The sequence below is a fragment of the Artemia sp. Qi Xiang Cuo genome, chromosome 1, assembly GCF_049724085.1.
Source record: "Artemia sp. Qi Xiang Cuo chromosome 1, ASM4972408v1, whole genome shotgun sequence".
NCBI lineage: Eukaryota > Metazoa > Arthropoda > Branchiopoda > Anostraca > Artemiidae > Artemia > Artemia sp. Qi Xiang Cuo.
Window position 1 is genome coordinate 13399055 of NC_142794.1, and position 16646 is coordinate 13415700.

Here is a 16646-nt window from a genome sequence, read left to right on the forward strand (position 1 = left end):
AGTCAGCAACTCAGTGTTTATGATTAAATTTCACAGTAATGGTAATAGGAAAGGAAAATCATAAAAATGTGGATTAAAAGTTTAACAAAATGGATTATGTCAATTGCGGTCAATGTGTGCGTCAGAGTTTTTTCTCTTCGATGTTATGAAAGTGCTTTCTTATTTTTATTTCTTATATTTTGTTACGCTTCTTACGATTGGTTTTCCATATAGATAACTGTCGTATTTTGAAGTAAGTTTGTTTTTATTCAGTGCAAGGAATTTGATTGGGGTTTTCCTAATACATGAGTCATGCATTGTTATTCTTCTACCCCCTCCTCAACCTTTGAAACAGGAAGACAATAAAAATCTAAACAAATAAGAAATACTAAAATTTCATTTTCGGTATAAACACGTTCATTGTAGTACTTGCCATCAGTGGAAAACTTTCTGGTAGCGCTTATGATATTTCTTAGATATGATTAGTTTATGCTAAAAGTATGGTGTATCCAACACTGTTCAAATAACATAATAAGATTTAAACAAGGTCTCTCCGGGAGTCAAATTAAAGGGACAGTTATAATTTATAATAGATGTGTTGGAATCATCTATTCACATAAACCTTTCAAAATTCATTTAGCACAACTCAACTAAAATCCGATACTGCTTGGTCTTTCCCGAGCTAATTTATTTTGATTATCATACTTAAACCTTTGCCACATCTTAAGTAATGGTGTCAATTGGGAGGGGATAGAATCGTCCCCCCTTTTTGTGTTATTAAGGCATAATGTGTCTTATTATGTTTATTTGTTATTGTTGTGTTATTATGTTATGGTATTTTTATTGTCATGTATGTTTTTACTAATGTTTATTTCTGTACTGGCTTAAGAGGCTTTTGTAGCAATAAATCAATCCATTTTGACTATTTTATTTTTACAGTTATTTCCATTTTGGCATCCAGACTTAATGGTGTTTTTATTGTTGCTGTTCCTGTATATGCTCTGTTACTTACCACAATGGGTTGGCGTGCTACCGCTAGGTATTTAACATCACCCAGCAGATGGAGGCTTATATCAGCCCTCGGATCAGTGTTTTTCCTTTTCTCAGACACCGTTTTGGGAGTTAACAAATTTTTAACGTCGATTCCCTATGGAGGGTTCGTATTTTTCTTTTTTGACAAATATAACAAAATACTGACGTTGAATTCAGAAAAAAAGTCAAATTCTGGTTTTGATGTGAATTGGTTTATTTCGGCTTTTCTTAATGAACTATAATGCTTAGAAATTGAAGAAATAGAAGAAATGATTACATGTAAAACTTATAAAGATCTCACTTGATAAAGAACAAACTTGAAAATGATAAAGATTAACCGATCATTTTGGTTCGCTAAAAATTAATAGAATTTTAAAAATTTCTGATGAAATTTTTGATTAGTTGAGATAGAAAAGAACAAAAATGGTTTTATGGTAATATTTTTTAAAATGAGTTAAAATAATGTATGTTCGATTCCGAATTATAAAAAAAGCAAGTCACAGGTGTTAATGGAAATTAATTCGAGAATTTTTTTTTCAATTAATTATATTGCTAACTAGTTGAATGAATTTATAAAAATGATTACAAACAAAACTTGACAAAAAGTAGTTTCAAAATGATCATTTTGACTCGCTGAAAAAAATTGGAATTTTGAAAATTTTTTAACAAAAAAAAACTATTTCAATTGAAAAAAAAATGAGTTAGAATTATATTTATTTGAATTGTATACGTAAAATTTTGCAATATGCTGACACTGAATTAGAACAAAACACATGTTTTAATCCAAATTAACTTTTTTCTCAATTAAGTATATTGCTAACTAATTGAAGGAATTTGTAAGAATGATCAAAGAGTATGGGTCACGAATATGAGATAGTTAATATGTCAGGAACTGAGATCAGATACTTATTATTACCCTAGTTTTACCAATTACACTAATTAAATTAATTATTCTTATATTAATTATGACCAGATTTAGCCAAAAGTGAAATTGAGATCTGTTCTGAAGCTATTAGTTTCTAAAACAAAATAAAAAGCATGAAGTAAAAAAGTATTGCTGATGTCAGTCTTGCATTTGTCTTACTTTTCTTTTTTTTTAAAGAAAAATTTTCCGTTGATTTTGAATTGAAGTTATGAAGTATTTTGCAGTAGGTTGCATCAAGACATGGCTAATTGTAGACAGAGAAAAGCCAAGACAGATAGTCCAAGTAATTGAGAGGCAAATGTTTAAATGGCTGGGGCATGGGTAAATGGGGGGAATATGCATCAATCTCTTATTGGACACATACTTGTTTGTTAGTTTTTGGAAAGGCATGCCTGCCTAGAGTCTCAGACATGTTGACCAAGAATTTTAAATTGACATAAGACCGTTAGATTGCCTGTAATGAGAGGCAAACAAGGCACCCCCGCCTATGGTCTTAAGAAGGTTGACCAAGAATATAGAATTGAAATAGGACCATTAATTTGCTTGAAACAACAGGCAAACTATCGTTTAAGCCATCTTTATCTTTCAAATAGTACCTATTCGTTGCCTAAATTCAGCCCCACATTCTGAGAAAATTTCAATTTTTCACAAATTTTCCCAATTTTTGGGTCACTTGCCAGAGACTCTCGGCGGTTGGTCATCTTTATTTCAACTCTTATATGTTACCAATACTCTTTTAGAATGATTACAAATAGAACTTGACAAACAGTGTTTTTGAAATGATTATTTTAGCTCGCTGAAAAATACCGGAATTTTAAGTAATTTTTTTTTCAAGCAATTTCCTTGAAAGACATGGTCACTTTTAATCAGACATACAAGCCAAGCTTCACATAGTGACCTTGCTTCGCTGTTTTGGCTTCGTAGAATTGCCGTCTTCTATCGTTATAGATTATATATACAGACGTCTTCTATCATTGTCAATCACCAGAAAAATTACCGTCTTCTATCAAAGATTGGCTTCACCATATAATTCCAAAGTATATTATTTATTTCGCATTTAAGGGGTTAGTTATATCTTTACCACGGAAAATTTTTTTTGTTCTGTTTTTTTTTTTTTTTGTCTTTCTTTCTTTTGTCTTTCTGTTCTTTTTCTTTTTTTTCGGGATTCGTTGGCATGTTATTTCAGGTCCAGTAGATCCGAAAAAAGGGGGAAAGCACCTCCGAAAGTGCCATTGAACTCGATGAAAATTGCACCATCAGAGAACCTTTTTTCTGAGTTTTCAAGCCCCTATCTACAAAATCACGAAATTTTGTATTTTATTTTTATTTTTCTTTTGAAGAATGATCATGGAAATGGAAAGGTCTAGTACACTTTTGGAGTAGCAAAAAAATTGTATCATAACAGGGTGGTGTTTTCTGGCATTTAGTGGCACAAAACAACAGTTTTGCCACAACGAGGAAGAAAAAGGTATCGACTAAAAATTCTGACATAGCAAATAGGTTTAAACTTTTTAAAATTATATTCTGGGCTTCCCAACTTCAGAAGCAGTATACGGTTGAGAGGAGGAATGTGCCTGAAGGGTAAAAAAGAATAATCTTATTGCTCAAATTCTTTCTTTCCTTGAACCTTCAAATGAATACAGAAAATTTTCTAGGGGGGGGGGTTGAAATGAATCTAAAGGGTAAAAAAGTGTAACCTTATTCTCAATTTTTTTTCTTTCTTTGAACCTTCAAATAAATAACGAATTTTTTCTGAGGGGGGGGGTCGAAGTGAATCTATAATCTCTCTTCATTCGCTTGAATAGTTTGGGATTAAGCCTGTAATTTGGGGACTAGCTTTCTCTAGTTGCAGATTTTTTTTCTGTTCTTCATGAGACACTATATTCTTATACATAGCTGTACAAATTTTGGAGTGCTGGGGGAGGGGCAATATGAGTGCTGCTAGGAAATTTCTCAGAAGAAGGTTACGAGTACTAGCAGGACCTTTGTTTTAATCGAAATTTAAAGGGGAATATTTCTCTCTTTCTTTATCATAAACACTTTTATAATGCCATCTTAGTTTCAAGGGGGTATTGAAAACTCCCTACCCCCTTCTTATGTCCTTTGGAGACATCCTTATTAAAACATATATCTTAGAAGAATTCATCTTGAAAATTATGGAATTTGCTGTCCTAAACTCATTTTTGATATTTTAGACCCCTCCCCCTCCAAATTCTATAACGAACTTGAGCTATTCCATTTCTTAAGAAGGCTGTCTCCTCCTCATCTCCTAATTTATACGCTAAAGGTTGACCTTATGTCCTTATTGTTTTAAGAACAATTGGTCAAGCAGTATTATACTCATAAAAGATTTTAGCTTAGCACTATAAAACTTTAAACTAAAGAGCGGGACTGTGGTGGAGACAGCCTCCTCATATATGGAATAAATTCTGTTCATTTTAACTTTTAGTGTTGCTCTTTCTTTTTATTTAGAAATAACGGTTTTTTAAATCAATTTGACAATCTCCTAAATTGACCGTTTTTTTCTTGAATCATCGTTACATAAGAGTCAAATTAAAAAAGAACATTAATTATCTTGTAAATGAGAGGGAGCTACTGTCCCCTCAGCTGCCTACTTTTTGGGAAAGTTCCCCCTCCCCTTCTTACTAGCTATGCTTTTTATTCTAAAATGCTGTTAATTAAGCATTTGTTAACTTTAGAATGGTTTTAAAGCTTGGATTTTACTTCTAGATTTTGATTTACAATACCATTTTAAAATTTCAGTTTTGGTTGCACTGCTTGAAATTCTGAAAATAGCTTAATTTCTTCTGTAGTGCTTGAGAAACTGGCACAAATACGTATTTAAGTGACGAAAGACTATTTTTTACTGCATTTGGACTGGTTTAAGAAGTGTGTATTTCGTTTGATCAATCAGTAGCCCTTTTATGTTAGGATGTTCAGTTCAGATGAGACTTTAAATCAGCGGTAAATACGGTTCCAACAATTACCACTGGATCTCCGTGGTTCGATCTCCGGGTTTGATCTGTGGATATCCAAAGTTCGACCTCTGTGTTCGATCTCTGGATTACCAAGCTAAGCTCAAACCCACAGCGTCATGTAAGGACTAGTTTGCATATTATGGGTAATCTAGAGGTCATAACAAAAGTTCAAGTTTTCCTTTTTTGTGTAAAGCCCGTTATAGAAAGAGCTGTGGGAGTTCTCACGAGAGTTGAAGATCAACAAAGTTTTAGCTGCTATTTTGTCAGACTCAAAGTTTATGTCAGAGAAGATTTTCTAAAGTCGTTCCATCAAGCATTTTTTTTTTTTTCAGACTGAGTTTATGCTTTCGAGTGGAAAGATCTGTCCAGGTAATCGCCGAGCGGTTTCAATTAAAGCCCGAAAGTGATTAACATCGGTGGCGGTTCCTTGGCCGGTTTGCAAAATATTTTTCTACAATAATTAATATGAAAATATAGAAAAGCTATAGAAAATATAGAAAATATTCGAAAAGGAGGATTTTCCCATGGATTGGAAAGTGCTACCATCTACCTCTCCAAGCCAATTCAGCTTCTGATTCTGTTCACTTTGCGATTCAATTTTTTTTCTTTTTGTCTTTGGAGATGAAGTAGAGGAGCGGTGTCAGGCAGGCACTAGCCCTTTGAATTTCCAGTCAAATGAGCCTTTTTTTTGAAGTTTCTTCGACAACGCTTTCTATAAAAAAATCTTATATGCTCCCAGGGCATAACTTACAACCCTTGCCCTGAGGGCTGTAGGGGAGTGTCCTCCTCAAAAACATAATTTCTATCTGGAAATCAACTATGCTGAACAAAATGCCTATCTCAAAATTTTGATTGGATGTATTCATGGGTGCCCATAGACTGAATTTTAGGGGGGGGGGGCGTACTGAGTCTAATCGACCCTTCCTGTGCTGTATAAGTTAAATCTCAAGACAAAACATAATAGGCAGCGCGATAGGGCTGCCTATTTAAAGAGCAATGTGGGCACAATATATTGTTTTGTTTATTAGACCAGGGCACTTCTTATAGAAAGAAATGTCATAGGAACTTCAAAAAGAGCTCATAAAGGGGAGCCAGCTCCCCCCCTCCCCCATGGCCATCCCTTCCCCCAACAGACCCGAGCACAATTTTAGTCAGTTTGTTCTGCGTAGTTTGTCGTTCAGAAATTATAACTTCGAGAATGACAATCCCCCCCCCCAACAACCTTCAGAGCAAGGGTTGTAAGTTTTGCCCTGGAGGATATAAGTCATTTACGTAAAGGGTGGTAATATACACCTCAGAGGGGGCTCGTTTGATTGGTCATTAGACGTTTTACTGGCCTTTTTAACACTCAAAAGTGATTAGAGTTCACCCAGACCCCCCCCCCCTCATACACCCAATATCATTGAAACATTTAAAGAAGCTCATTCGATTCAAAATTAAAAGTTCTAGGGTCCTTTCTAAGAGTAAAAAGAGATAGGAGGGCAATCAGCCCGTCTCTCAAGTCGATTTATTTTCCAAACACATCTAGTCACATTTTTAAGACAACTACTTTGTTCAGCATGGTAGAACGGTCCAGCAACTATGTCTTTAGAGATATTACCCATAAGACACTTCAGCAATGTATCGAGAATGACTAGGGATATTAAGTTGAAGCTTTTGGGGCAACTACTATTACTACTTCTGATCTTCATTTTAAGTAAATAAATATACTGTAAGTGTAGGCTATATAGGTTGTCAAAGAGCATAGATAGAATCTTTTGGGAATGATATTAAGTTTAATTTTTTTCAGGTCAACTTGAGGGGGTATAAAATAAAATTATAAAATATTATTTGTGTCAGGATTAAAAATTGTTGAAAAAGTTTCTCCCAACATACAAATATCAAGGTAAACTATGGATTCTTATAAAAGAATAACCGAAAAGATATAAAATATTTTTTTTTTCATGAAAATGACTGTCAATAAAAAAAGAACAGAAATTAATCAAAAAAACTCACAAAAAAAGTTTTTAAAAGAAAAGTAAAGAGTTCAATTAAGCCAAAAATGGGCAGAAATGAAGTCAAGCAATCACCTAAGCGTAAAACTACCATAAATCACTATCAATAAATAAATGCGACTCAAAACGAACAGAAATAAGAATAAATAGCTGAGGCAAACTCAAAACACGCAAAAATTGACATTAGCAGGGCTGATAGCCCCCAAGCTTCTCAAGATCAGAACATAATTTGCGCTTTGCTGAAAACAAAATGTGTATATATGTTTTCACTTTTTTTACTTAAATAAGAAAAAAACTTTTTTACTCACTTTTTTTACCCTTTTTTTTAATTTAAGGAATACATATCAGTATAGGTATATTAAACTGACAATCCACGGTCATTTGTTTTCTTTTTTTAATTAAAGCCTAAGTTATACTATGGTCTTGAGAAGGCCGGGGGGGTATTGGGTATCAACCCAAGTAATGCTAATTTTTAATCGTTTTGACTTTGACTCGGCCATTTATTATAATTTCTGTATGTTTTGAGTTTCATTTAATTGTTGATAGTGATTTGGGGTAGTTTTAAGCTTGGAAGATTATTTGACTTTATTTTTGCCTTAATAGAGCTCTTAAGTTTTCTTTGAAAGCTTATTCTATGGACGAAGTTTTTAATTAATACAAATATATGACACCGTCATTCAGCCAGGGGGGCAGGTGCCCCTCCCCCCTTATGGGTGCCCATGGATGTGTTTGGGGAAATGGTGGGTGTGGAAGGGGTGTTAGTTGCTTTCCAATCACTTTCGACTATTAAAAAAGGCACTAGCCATTCCAATCGAATGAGCCCTCTTCAAAGTTTCTACTACAACTCCTTCGATACGAAGTGCCATGGTCTAAAACCAAAAAAAATAAATAATAATAATACATAGTGCCATCATCGTTCTTTACTTAGGCAGCGCGATTGCGCTGCCTATGATATTAAGCGGGTTTTATTATTTACTGTTCTGGAGTTATGGCTCGATATGTCAGCTTTCTAGCCAAAAATTTGAATCTTTTTAAACTTTGAGCGACGAGCGGCACGGGTTAACATCATTTAATCGGACTCAAATTTCGACTATCTCAATATCTGGGAAGGGGAATCGTTTTGTGGGGTTAAGACAAACAAAATTCCGAAATTTTCTTCCCCCTTCTATGAGATCCGGTCACCCTAATGTGCCTTTGACAGGTCAAAGACTTTTAAAAAGTCTTTGACCTATCAAATTTCCCTTCAATTTTTTTAAATTATTTTCTGAATATTTCTAATTTCTGATTATGTAAATGAACGAAACTGATTTATTTACAAATAAACAAAAACTTTTTCGCATGAAGACAATAATCTACACAATATAGGTAACCTAATGATCTCCGAATCGGTATCTAATTCTCCTTTGATCTCCTAAGTCTTCCATCTCCTAATTCTCTGCCTTTAGCCGGGAGTGCTATGCGTGGTTTGGGGCTACTCACCTATTACACCCAACGCTTCCCGTTAATTTATGAGCTACGTATAAAGTAAAAACAACAGGCAACAAACACCAAGCGAGGCCCTAAGTATCTGATAAAAGAGGGGTTCAACCTTTTGACTGTAAATCAATTATTCCTTAAATTTAAAAAACATTTTGGGATATAACAGCCCCTCTCTTATCTTTGATGACTTCTGATATGATATCTAGAATTGACAGAAAATAAATAAAAAAAACTAATTATTTATTTTGATTTTAAAAACAATCTTTAGAATAAAAAACTAGCTAAGCCCTAGAGTTCTAAGTACCGTTGTTTAAGAAGCCCCCACCTCCCCAAGGAAAGGGGTTCAAGAAAAGTGTGTTAACCATTCTAGCAATTTAAAAAATTAGAGTTTTTGTAGGCGGGGTCCTAAATCAAAATCATGAACAGAACCTGAACAGCTTTCGTAAAAGGGGTCCTAAATTTAAACGATGTTAAACAGTTCCAGACCTTAAGCCAATAATATGTATACTTAATCTTTAGTTTTAGTTAACAGTCTTCTGTTGAATTACTGAAAGCATGAACTCCAGATTCCTGAACAGTTTTCTTAGTCAGAATCCTGAACAGCTTTCACAAAACGGAAATAAAAGAAGAACGCTGTTTATTAATAAATATCTGTTCAGCAAAGTCACAAACTGCTTTGACATACTAGAGCATACTGAACCGTTCTAAAGGCAAATATTGAAACTATACGCACTACCTTACATTACACACAGGGGTGTCGTTTGGGGAGGCCGATGCCCCCCAAAAAATTGGAAAAAAAATTATTATATGTCCCAAAATCTTTTAATATACGGGTATGGACCCGTCTTCCCCCCACCAAATAAAAAAGCTGGATATTAACCCCTGATTACGCATATACACTTTTGAAAAAATTGGGACTTCGCAAAATGAGAATGAAACTAAAAATTCCATGGGATAATGAATGCTAATGATTAACAAAGCAATGAAATAATACGGGATGATAAGACAAATATAAATGAATGCTGAAATGGGTACATTTATAGCTTAGTCCCATTTCCCAGAGGTGTCTTACCTACACGGTTGTTTATTTTTGTAGTCTCTACTCCTTTCGAGTTAAGACGTTACTCTTCTTGTATTTTGTTGCAAATTTCTTCAAATCTTTTGCTTTTTTCTTTTTCTTGCAAATGTCATTGTTATTACTATTTGCAACTGTTATTTTTTTTTTTTTAATAATTCTACTAATTTCAATTTTAGACATCACTCTTTGTATTTGGAGGTTGAAATTGTTGAAGTTTTGGGTTGGAGGGTAGGGGTTGTAAAGATAGAAACATTAACGACACGCACTTAAGTAGACGAAGTAATGTTTTACCTGATTTCAATGAGAAGCAGTGGACAGCTGTATGAGCATTTTACTAGTAAAACGATAAATTTCACAAATAAGCTAACAAACAAAAATACTTTAATTTATGCAATATACCAGCAGATAGTACACAAGCCTTATCTATAATAGGACAAAAATTTGGTTTAGCGAAATGAACACGGGGTTAGCGTTTTTGGCAAAAGTTGCAATGGTAGACGTAATATAGAAACGAAATAAGATTTATAAATAATAATTCTTTTTCCCTCGAGCTCAATAGCATAGCAAAGAAAATATAGAAGAAAATAGCGCATGCAATATGTATTTTATGAGGGGGGGGGGTCATAAAAAGAGAATTTACTTGTTAAATTGAATAAGAAATGCCTAACAATTTTAGGATTTCAGGCCAACCCGGGCCCAAGCCAAGCTTTACGTTAGCCCCTTACATGAGGATTAGAGCCTTTGTAGAACCGACTGACGGGAATCCAACTGAACCGACTGACCTGACTCAGATGAATTTTAATTACAGCTACATGAACAAACAGACGGTATGGTGTTTTTATTTGGAGATTGTAACACCCTGGTCGGTAGAAATTTCTGATATTTTTCTGTCGTGATGTATAGCTTTTAATGCACGAAAATCACGAATCCTTGATTCGTGCTCAGGGGTTTCAACCCCTGATTAAGCTCAGGGGTTTCAACCTTCAGCAGTTTCTGATTTTAGTCCACCGACGATTTATGAAAAATATTAAGAAGACTGGGGGGGGGGGGAAATGAGTTTTTTTAAAGTCATGACTCCTCTAGATCAAATTTTTCACACCGGGAGCTCTTAACCAGTAGATACAGTGAATCTCATTAAGCAAACAAAGGAGAAAAGCGAAAAGGATTCAATTTTGGTTTAAGTTACGATGTTTGGGAAACTTCTACCAACTTTTAGGTTCGTTTTGCTTATATATTTTGGTGTTTGTTTGTATTTTTAAGGTATAAAGGGTTGTATATATTCCCACTTATCCAGTTCAAACAATCACACCCAACCAAGGGTCTTAGAAGATCCCTAAGAACCTGAGAGTCTAATGGGAGGGCTCATTCGACCGAAAATTTAAAGTTGAAGAGCCTTTTTAAATGATCACTACTAGGACATTACTACCCACTCCTCCCCCCCCCCCCCACCGTCCCAGGATCTATAATAAAGGCGTAAACTGAAAGTGTACGTGGAAACTAAGAAGAATTAGACAAGAAGTCCGAAAACTCGTTTAGCTTTCATTTGAGGCATAGGAAATTAGCCCACTGAAAGTTAATCCTTTTGGTATCTTAATCTTCTCCCTACCCAACAATCTACAACCCCCAATTAATAATAGACCACTGCATCGTTAAGTAAATTATTTTAAACCGATAAAGGATTCAAATAAACGCCAAAAACATTTTTTTGCAATAAGAACGGAGGTGTCACCTTCCAGTAGCCTTGTGGACGTTACCCATATTTTTCCACGGACAAATCTTGCCGTAAAATCACCACATATAGTAAATTATTCCCAAAAGTTTTCTCTCCATCGAAAATTCCCCCAGACAATCTCCCCCCCCCCTTGCAGCAAACACCCCTGTCGAAACTGTAACAAATACAATCTGTAAGCAGTGGACATTTTACAAAACTTTAAAAGCCATATAAATTTCTTCTATGGGTTTTTCTGATTGTTTTATAGCTAAGGAGGGAGTGAGATACCTGAAAGGGCGTATTTTAATGCCGAAAAATCTCAGCTCTCATTGAGCCTTCAGATAAATTAAATTTTCAAAACAAGATTTTTCAACTGAAAGTAAGGAGCAGCATTAAAACTCCAAATGAGCAGAAATTATTCTTTTTATGAAGGGGTTTTTCCTCTCCGCAATGTCTTGCTCTTTACACTTAAGTTCTTAGTATTTTTTAAAAAGGCTTCTTATTCTACTGGAAAGATTAAAGTCTCTTTCAAATGAAATTTCAGGAGACGTTCTTAAAAATGGGAACAAACAGTTAAACTTTAGGGTAAATAACAAGAGGAGAGGAGCAACCCCTTCATATACAGAATAATATGTGTTCGTTTTGAGTTTTAATGTTGCTCTTTACTTTCAGTTGAAAAAAACTCGTTAAAAAAATAATTCTGATCGTTTTTCAAATAATGCAGATAAATCTGGCTCACTTTCCATGAAAAATTCTGTCTCTTCACCAGAAACTCCTCTGTGGAAATTTACTCCCATGTAAAATACAGCCCCTTCCCCCTCGTAAAATTTCTTGTGGACAATTCAGCATGAGAAATTCTCCTAACCATACTTTCATTTGAAAGAGACTTTGATTTCTAATCGTTTTTCGGACCGCTCCAGAAATCCCCCTTCCGTGGAAATTTTTCCCTGGAAATCCAAATACGCTGAAAATAGCCCCCGGACACTTCCTTCGGAAAAATTGTCACGTGCGAAATTGAGTTGACAAAGAGAAAGCAAGACAAATAAAAAGAATTCCCTATAGAAAATCGGTCAAATCTCCCCACTGTTAAATTTATCCTTGAAAGCCTCCATAAATTTACCTCCCCATGGAAACTCTCTCCATGGAAATCCGTCCCAAGCACAAAATTCTCCCTCCAAAAAAGTCTGTCGACGTCCCTATAAAAATACTATATGTAAACAAGAGGTAAATTTCATAACTTACAGGCTTCTCCCCACTGGCTGTGAGGAGGGGGAGGTCATTTCACCCCTAAGGGTATAGTTCAACTATGCTGAAAAAAAATGACTATCTCAAAATTTTGATTGGACGACTTTGGGGAAAAACGGGCGTGGTAGTGGTCCCCTCCCATGGCCATTTTTCAAGCAACTATCCCTCTGAGGGGGGCTAGTTGCCCTCCAATCTTTTTGGTCACTTAAGAATGGCACTTTAACTTTTAATTTAATTTTTAATTCACTCTCTACAAATCTTATAATACTATTTTTTCGATACTATTGTCTATGAAAAAAATAAAGAAAAACATGAATATGTTATCTTTTTTCTGGCAAAAAAAAAATAAAAGATTATAAAAAACGCTATATAGGAGCTTGAAATTTCTACAGCCGGGTCCCTTCTATTAATTCCTGCGCCCTTCTATTAATTACATCTTTTTATTCCTTTTTAGCCGTCCAGGGGTGCTAGCCCTGGTAATTTATCACTTTTTCTAGTGATTTTTTATATTGCCTAAATAAAAAATCACTAAATTAGCGCATAAATCAATAGGTTATTGAAGAAAATCACTAAATAAACCAAAAAATCACTAAAATTTAGTGATTTTTCACTCTCGCCGGGTTGCAACCCTGTAGCCGTCAGTAGAAAGCTATCTTATACTCCGAGGGGGGCTCCAAATATGGGCATAGAGTCATTAGGGAGAACACGTGGTTAATCAAAGCGATTGGGAATTTGGAACACCTGTGCTGTCAGTCATTAATCAAATTGTTTCCGGGCAAAGTTTAATAATATCTGACAGATACTGTCAACAATTCTCCAGGAATAGATCCAAGTCATTAATGTTCCTTGCCCTGGAAACAATTCTACTGGTCGAACTCCAAAAGATATTAATAACCAAACGCCAAGGAAACAATTGTCCAAGTAACATCTTATATATATATATTTATATATATTATATATTTATATATATATATATATATATATATATATATATATATATATATATATATATATATATATATATATATATATATATATATATATATATATATATATATATATATATATATATATATATATGTATATATATATATTATATATATATATATATATATATATATATATATATATATATATATGTATATATATATATATATATATATATATATATATATATATATATATATATTATATATGTATATGTATATTTATATATATATATATATATATATATATATATATATATATATATATATATATATATATATATATATATATATATATATATATATATATATGGTGGAAGGTTATATATATATATATGGTGCAAGGTTCAGGCCATGGAAGGCCAGTGGTTAGGTTCCATAAGCTCCTATAAGTTGAAATTGTTAAGAAAAAACTCGGGGGGGGGGGAGGTCTCAGTGCATGGAAAACAAGGGGTCACCTTTCATAATAAAACAATGTTAATAATTTTTTTATGAGGGGAAGAGGAGTCAGACCAAGGAAGGCCAGGGGTTGGCTCCCATAAGTTTTAAAATAAAATATTATTAATTTTTTTTTTGGCGGGGGGGGGAGGGGGCAAGCAGGGCCAGAGGTCAGCCCCCATAAGTTTTAGAAAAAAAATACTAGTACTAGCAACTCACCACAGCACCAAGGGGCCTGAGGCAAATACAGCTATGCACACTCTACCTCCATCCCAATCTATTCAAAAGACCCCTCTTTACACTCTCGCAGGAAGTTCCCATTTTGTTTAAATCTTTTGTATGATATCCTACCATCCCAACTACAGATAACATGATTTCTGTTTAGCCCTATACTATTGGCTAGAAATGACAATGTTTGGCAATTTGCCATCTTTCATCTGCAGAACTTGTCCTAGCCACATCAACCTTTCTCTCATTATGCCTCTTGAAAATGCTCACCCAGCTATCTTGAACAATCCTTTTGCAATTTCTCTGGAAAACATCTAGCAAATCTTCATTCACTTATTGTAATGCCCATACTTCAGAACCAAAGATAATGGGGAAGATGGTTGGAATAATTTTAGAAAAATAATTTGTGAAGTTGCTGAAGTGCCTTAGGGAAGAAAGCTAGGACTGCTGCTAAAAAAATTAGTGAAAAAGCTTTATGTTTAATAGAAAAGAGGAAAGGACTTGTACAAGAATTATCTGAGTGATAGATCATACGAAAACAAAAGGAATGCAAAGAAAGTGGGAAAACATTAAAATATGAACTAAGGAGTTATGAAGTGGAGGCCATGGATAAAATTGCTGATGATCTGGAAGATGAAGCTAGATGGCATAATAGTAAAATAATGTACTGGCATGTTAATAAATTGAGAGGGAGTAGTCAATCTCGACTTGGCCCAGTTAAAGATAGGAATGGGGCCACAATTAGCAATGAGGAATAACCAAGATAGAGTTGCAAGAAAAGATATAGAGGGAAATGAACAAGTTTGTGATACCTTGGATGTGAAGGAAGATTTGTTTTGTGAGGAAGAATTAGCAACAGTACTAAAAGGATTAAAAAATAATAAGGCTCCAGTTACTGATAGGGTGGCAAATGAGTTTCTTAAATATGGTGTATTTGTGGTTAGAAATAAGTTACTGAAGATTATGAATATGATTTTTGAAAAAGGGGAAGTATCTAGAAATTTTAGAAAAACCTTAATTAAGCCACTTAATAAGAAAGGTGATAAAAGTGAGTGTGGTAATTATTGAGGTTTTAGTCTGGTCTCTGTGGGTAGCAAATTACGTAGTAATATGATACTTTTTAGACTGAGAGATGCTGATGAAGAGATGAACAGTGCAGTTTTAGAAAAGGTAGAAGATGTGTTGACCAAATTTTCACTGTTAGGTTCATAATTGAGAAGTCCCTGAGTTTTCAAGTACATTTGGTCCTAAGTTTTATAGATTATGAGCAAGCTGTCAAAAAAGCTTTATTATAGGTTTTATCCTTGTATGGTATACCAGACAAATACATTAAAGTGATTAGTGCTATGTACAAGAGTAATACTGCTTTGGTTAAGGTAGAAAATGAGGTTAGCAGCTGATTTTGTATTAAATCAGGAGTTAAACAGGGTTGTGTTCTATCACCTTACCTTACCTTAATCACCTTAATCCATTTGAGAGCTTTAAGATCCTGTGGACCTGTATTGCTCTTGATGTGATGGTTACCAATTGAACCTCCACTGCTTCTTCTCCCACTCCTTGTCAAGGTGGCATTTAAATGACTGGATGGAAGGAGCGCTGACAGTTGAGTCCTTCAATTGATTCCAATGGTTTATGACTCTTCTTGAGAAGTACATTTGACGGATTCTCGATTGGGATCATCTATCAATGTTAAGAATTTAAGCAGGGTTGGTTGTATTAATGTTAGGAAGACTAAGTCACTAAGGCTAGGAATAAGTGAAGATGAAAAGGTGATATTGGGTAACAAAAAGATTAATCAGGTGGGCAGCTTCACTTACCTTGGTAGTATTATTAGTAAAGATGGTGGGAGCAGTGAATGTGTTAAAAGTAGAATAGGCAAGACTCAGGGTGTTTTTTCACTGTTAAAAAAAGTTTGGAAGAATAGGAAGATAAGTCTGCAAACCAAGATTAGAATATCCTGAGAAAGGATAGATCTTCAGAGAGAAAAGGAGGTGGTGTAGCTTTATTAGTTAATAATAATATAAAATTTTGTGGCATCAATTTTCCAGATTTTGAAAATGATGTTGATGTAATTGGTATAAGTGTTTGGCTGAATAATTTAAAAACCTACATAATAAGCTTTTATAACCCTAATGGCCAAACTTCAGATGCCAAGGATTTCTTTAATTATATAAATAATTCTAATATGATAAAAAAACATCATTATTTGTGGTGATTTCAATGCCCACAGCCTTTTGTGGGGGAATAAACCAGCAAATAAAGCTGGTAAATTTATTGAGCATATGATTTCAAATAATAATGAATTAGCTGTTGCTACCCCTCCAAACCTTAATACATATTTTAACCCCAAAAGTGCCCAATTCTCCACAATTGACCTACAAATTGTGTCTTTAAATTTTTTGAACAAAATTTACATAAATAAAATTGATAGTCTGTGTACAGACCACTTTGCTATAGTTTGCTCCCTAAATGAACCTGCTGAAACTTCTTCTCATACCTCCAAATATATCAACACTAAAGCAAATTGGTCTATTTTCCAAAATAAGCTAAATGATGAAATTACAAGTTTCACC

General features: G+C 34.2%; 1 protein-coding gene across 1 annotated transcript in view; it reads left to right on the forward strand.

Moving 5' to 3' along the window:
• Positions 1–10124: 10124 nt before the first annotated feature.
• LOC148956023 (uncharacterized) overlaps positions 10125–16646 on the forward strand; it is a 51932-nt gene continuing 45410 nt past the window's right edge. Inside the window, exon 1 of the mRNA XM_089093623.1 lies at positions 10125–10292. Within this exon, the coding sequence (XP_088949749.1) occupies positions 10125–10292 (168 nt within the window). The remainder of the gene's footprint in view (positions 10293–16646) is intronic.